This window comes from Dipodomys ordii, unplaced genomic scaffold (assembly GCF_000151885.1).
Source record: "Dipodomys ordii isolate 6190 unplaced genomic scaffold, Dord_2.0 Scaffold104, whole genome shotgun sequence".
Lineage (NCBI taxonomy): Eukaryota > Metazoa > Chordata > Mammalia > Rodentia > Heteromyidae > Dipodomys > Dipodomys ordii.
Window position 1 is genome coordinate 5,724,444 of NW_012267320.1, and position 5,689 is coordinate 5,730,132.

A 5,689-nucleotide genomic window follows, 5' to 3' on the forward strand; every position below is an offset into this window, starting at 1 on the left:
AACCTGGATAACCAACATTGAGATGATATTGACTATTCTCTAATAAAATAGCCTAAGGAACTCATTTATAATGAAGTTCATTGATAGCAACACCACAGGACCAGATGTATTTCCTCATTCTAATCTTGAGATCAAGATAGTGAGAAAAAAATATTTAAATGAAAGATTGTTGACACTACTGAAGATAGTTAGCATTTGAAAAAATGCCTTATGATGTGTTTAGGAAGAAAAATGCATACTCTAAATAGTAACCACTAAAGCTTTTGGCAGCTTATTAGGAGGAGAGAAAGAGTTGATGCAATTCTGTGCTGGTAGGGAAAGTACTCCATTTATATGTGGATAACAAAGAGAAGTTATTCAGGGCCGTGAATATAATAGCAAGGTAAGGAAATTCTCGGGTGTGTGTAGGGTGCTATGAATGTCTTCCTGATAAAAGTCCTTAAAGTGCAATTAAGTATATGAACGAAAGATAAATCATACTTAACAGTGGTCTAGAGAAACGTTCTCCTATAAAAAGTGAGGGAGGAGAATGGCGCACCTGGAACTGGGCCACACCCAGGTGTAGGACTATATATATAACGTGCAGTCCAGAGCTGGACATGGAAAGTCAGAGCAACATCTCTGTGGGGCTCAGCTGATCTCTCTTGCTCTCAAGATGTCCTACAGATGTTGTAGAAACCTCTCCTCCCAGTCCCTTGGGGGTTGTGTGCGCTACCCGGGCATCTCCTGCAGCAATTCTTTCTCCAGGAACCTGGTCCACAGCACTGGCTTCTGCTCTCCCAGGGCCTTCCCGCCGGGATGCTCTCTCCGAAGTGGCTGCAAAGGGTCCTCCTTCCAGCCAAGTACATGTCGGACATCCCACGTGGTGTCCAGCTCAGGTGCTAGGCCTGCCCACTACCTGAAGGCCTCCACGCTCAGCAGTCCCTGCCTCTCCACTTATGCTGGGTCCAGGAGCTGTCAGATCCTGAGCTGTGGATCCAAAAGTTCCTACTCCTTGGGCTCCAGGTCAAGAAGCAGCTACTCCTCGAGCTATGAATCTGGTGGCTGCAGCCCCCTGAGTTGCAGAATCCGTGGCTTTCCTTCCATTGGCTGTAAATCTGGATTCAGCTGCCCCACATCCCTGGCTTCTACGAGATGTCACGCTGCTTGTTACAGACCACTCTGTGGATCTGGTTCCCGGAGATCAGCTTGCTGAAGGCCGGTGCTACCTACCTACCTTTCCAGGGAAATCTCTCCATGGTTCTTGGCTCAGAGCTGCTGATGTCTGATGCCTCTGCAATGTTAGTTCACCCTTCTCCGCGCCATTTCTCTGGAACACAGCGCTGGCTGACAGACCAACCCTTTCACACGGTCACAATAGTGAATAATGGAGCCAAATATCTGTCCTTGTGAAACCCTCAATTCCTTCATATGTATGTGGATTCTCCTTACAAAGTGTGAAGTTGAGCAAGGCTTGACACAATAAATTTGTTCACTCTTGCATGCAATATGCTCTCAGTGTTCTTTCTTGCTTATCAGAGTGTGAGCTGTGATTGGCCTTGGGGACTCCAGGTTCTTAGAGTACCTTTCATAGAAAAATCGATTTCCTGGCTGGAAAGGTGGTAGAGTGTTTGCCTGGCATGCATGAAGCCTTGGGTTCAATTTCTCAGTACCACATAAACAGAAAAAGCCAGAAGTGGCACTGTGGCTCAAGAGTAGAGCACTAGCCTTGAACAAAGGAAGCTCAGGGTCAGTGCCCAGGCCCTGAGTTCAAGCCCCACGACTGGCAAAAAAGAAAGAAAATCTATTTCTTTAGGAAATTGCACATGGCCTCCCTTGACTGAGCAAGCAGAGCACACCCTCATGTTTCCAATGAGAAAATCTCATGCTGCCATCATATTTGATTTTGAAGTTTCCATGTTCAGAGCAACACTCAATGTCCCCAAAAGATGTCAATTCAGTGATAAACTATTTGTAAAAAAAAATCATATAAAATAGCTGAATTAATATATTAGCATGGAGTGAGAGAGAACGAGAGAGCGATCAGAAATTAAACTGAGTAAGCAAGTTTTGAGGGGCCATATTTTGGCTTGTTATAAAGAAATATATGTATTCTGTGCATTTATAAGATTATCTCTTTGTTGCTTTGTATGTCCCTCCCCCACAGTATAACCCCTGCTTCACTATATTTGATGTCAGTATAACTTGAGGAGGAGATAGGGAAAAACCAGTTGTTTAAAGATACAGGTGGACCTGTTGCAACAATGAGAAGTACAAGTTGTCATGTCCAAAACGAGCTTTACAACGTCGGTGGGGGGGGTGGAAGGGGGGGAAGGAGAAGGATTGGGATTGGGGGGGAGGGGGGAGGCTGGGAAGGGATGTGAAGGGTAAACAAAAGGAGGAGGCTGCAATGCTTGGTAAGAAATGTACGCATTATCCTGCCCATGTAATTGTAACCCCTCTGTACAGTATCTTCACAAATAAAATTAAAAAAAAAGAAATATATGTATTCTGGGCACTGGTGGAATATGTCTGTGATCCTAGCTACTCCGGAGGCTGTGTAGAGGAGCATGGTTTAAAGCCAGTTATCACAAAAATGGATCTATGAGGATCGATCGCTAAAACAGTAAAAAACAAAACAAAACAAAAAAAGCAAAAAAGCAAGCAGTAGGTGTGGTTCAGGAGACAGGACACTAGCTAGCTGTGCTAGCAAGCCAAGTGAGTGGTGAAGTCCTGAGTTCAAACTCTACTGCCAGCAAAAACAATAAATAAATACATAAGTAAAACATGGAGGAAGAGGGGAAAGGAAAGAAAGGGAGGAGGGAGAGGGGGAGAGAGAAAGAAATATACCCAGTTGTTGTCTCTGAGGACCTGAAAGGAATGAGTGACAGAAACTTCCATGGATACCAAAATCTTGGATGATTGCATCTCTTAAAAATGTATCATATTGTGCATATAATTTACACACATCCTTTTGTATTTGTAACTCATCTCTATATTACTCACAATACCTAATATTATGAAATAGTTTTTATACTGTATTGTGAAGGGAGTAAAGACTAGGAAAACATGCCCATAAAGTTCAATAGAGATGTACCTGTTTGAATGTAATCTATCTATCTATCTATCTATCTATCTATCTATCTATCTGTCTGTCTGTCTGTCTGTCTGTCTGTCTGTCTGTCTGTCTGTCTGTCTGTCTGTCCGTCTGTCTGTCTGTCTGTCTGTCTGTCTGTCTAACTATGGAACCAAGATGTAGTGGGTGGCTTTGTTTATACACTATCAATTTGCAGAATCAAGACTTGTCTGTTTTCATCAAGTTCTCGAGTCTTTTACAAATTAGTGGCTTTTGCATTGAATAGGAAGTAAGAGTGGACTGCTTTGAACATTCTGAATTTTACAAAGATCCTTAGGATCCATTACTTAGCCAAAATAGCAAGATTAAAAATAAATCATTGCAGGATGACAGTCAGATCTGAGTGGTGCATTCTATGTGTTCATTTTGATGAGAAGAACTTGTTTCAGAAGCTAAACGTAGCATGAAATTTTAGTTAAGAGGTTTCCATCCCATAGTTGGTAGTAATGCTTCTTCATGAGTGGGAGAATAATTGTCAAAGATCATTCACTCCAGTCATGTGCCAGGAGTGTTTATTTATTTAACTTCCATAACATCTTTTCTTTAAAATTTTTCTAATTGGATTTGAGAAAATAGGATACATTTGTTATACTTAAACAATAACTTCCCCATGGAGATCTGGCCCCAGATTCTGTGTGCATAGAATCCTGCTCAGATTCAGAAGATGAATAGAAGAAAAACAGAACAAAGCTCATGCTGATGTAGTGGTCTCTGGCTCCCAGAATCCCTTAAATTACCTTTACTTAATATATATTTCATATGCCTTCATTATATGGGCCAATAAACTCTTCCTTTGGTTTAAAGTAATTTTAATAATTAAAATAAAATATGATTTCTGTCACTCACAACCAGAAAGCTATAATTAATAACGATGTGTCATCAGGGACAGTGTTACTCATTGCCTTTGCTGAGAATAGGCAGTTAAAAAGTTTTATTAGGAAGACAAAAAAATCTGTGGAGTCTGAATTATTGCAGTGAGGATGGACTACTAATTCTTCTGAAAATCTGGAGTGGCAAAATGCAAACCACATAACCTTCTGGGAAATCAGTTTTGGAGATGTTACCATTGTAACAGTGAGAAAGCACTAGAAACTAAAAGCTTCTGATAAAAATCGAGAAAGAATTGCACCCTAGAGTAGTGAAAAGCCCAATAAAATATTCAGAAAACAGAACAGAGAGAAACCAGGCTCACGCCTGTAATCCTAGCTACGCAGGAGGCTGAGGTTTGAGGATTGAATTTTAAAGTCATCCTGGGCAGGAAAGTCCATGAGACTTATATCTCCAATTAATCACATACACACAAAAAAATCCAGAAGTGGAGCTGTGCTTTGAACAAAAACAAGTGCAAGGACAATGCCCAGGCCCAGACTTTGAGCCTCAGGGCAGGCCAAAACACAAAAACAAAAATAAGAACAAAGCTAAAACAAAAACAAAATAACAAAACAACAAAACAAGCCCAAGATAAAAAGACAGTGTGACCAGTCACCAGTGGCTCAAGCCTGTAATTCTAGCTACTCAGAAAGCTGAGATCTGAGGATCATGGTTCAAAGCCAGCCTGGGCAGGAAAGTCCCTGAGACTCTTCAATAAACCACCAAAAAACCAGAAGTGGCGCTGTGGCTCAAGTGGTAGACTGCTTACCTTGAGCTGAGGAGCTCAGGAACACTGCCCAGGTCCAGAATTCAAGCCCCCCCACACCCAAATAAAGGCAAAGTGTCCAATGACAAAGGATCTTGTTCTAAGAGGGTAATAAAAGATTACCCTACTTATCACCAGAATTGTCTTCTGTGATTAGTTTTTTAATAGTGCACATGGCATTATGCATATTTTGGATAATCTAGGTTTTAAAGAAATATGTCTTTTCTGTGAACATAAGTTTTCTTCCTAGGTCTTTGTTGCTGTACAAAAGATTACCAAAGTTCAACTGGAGTTTTTAATCTGTTAATGGCCCCCTTTATAATGGCACTATATAACTTAAGAGAATAACCACTATTTTAGTGGAAGTTTTGAAGTGAAAGGTCAAACACTGAAACCAACAGGCAAGAAGTAGAAGAAATACAAATACTAGAGTGATTGGAATATTTATGCTTTGCAGATCATTAAGTGGCTTATGGACAAATGTAGCTGACATTGAACTCTGGGCCTGGGTGCTGTCTCTCAGCTCTTCAGCTCAAGGCTAGCGCTCTACCACTTGAGCCACAGCACCACTTCCTGTTTTCTCGTGGTTTATTGGAAATAAAAGTCTCATGGACTTTCCTGCCTGGGTTGGCTTTGAACCATGATCCTCAGATCTCAGCCTTCTGAGTACCTAGGATTACAGGCATGAGCCACCAATGCCCAATGATTGTCCTTTATTTATTACCTTCTCTTTTTTCAAGATCTCTTTCTCTTTTCCTCCCCCTCCCTTACCCCTTTCCCTCCCCTCCCCCTCCTCCTCAATTGAATTTGTATAGCAGCAAATTTAGGTCAATGACTAGATTGGGTGATGATGAGGGATAGAATAGAAGGCTCAGGGCACCATGGTTGGCAAAGAAAATGTTACAAGTGAAAAGAGGAATTTAACGTCAAGTTCATTT

The 5,689-nt window shown here is 41.3% G+C and overlaps 1 protein-coding gene across 1 annotated transcript; it reads left to right on the forward strand.

The window, feature by feature from the left end:
• The first annotated feature begins 655 nt into the window (after window positions 1–655).
• On the forward strand, window positions 656–1,195 carry LOC105994042 (keratin-associated protein 13-1-like). Its single transcript, XM_013027450.1, has one exon. The coding sequence runs from the start codon at window positions 656–658 to the stop codon at window positions 1,193–1,195; it is 540 nt and encodes a 179-aa protein (XP_012882904.1).
• The last annotated feature ends 4,494 nt before the right edge of the window (window positions 1,196–5,689 follow it).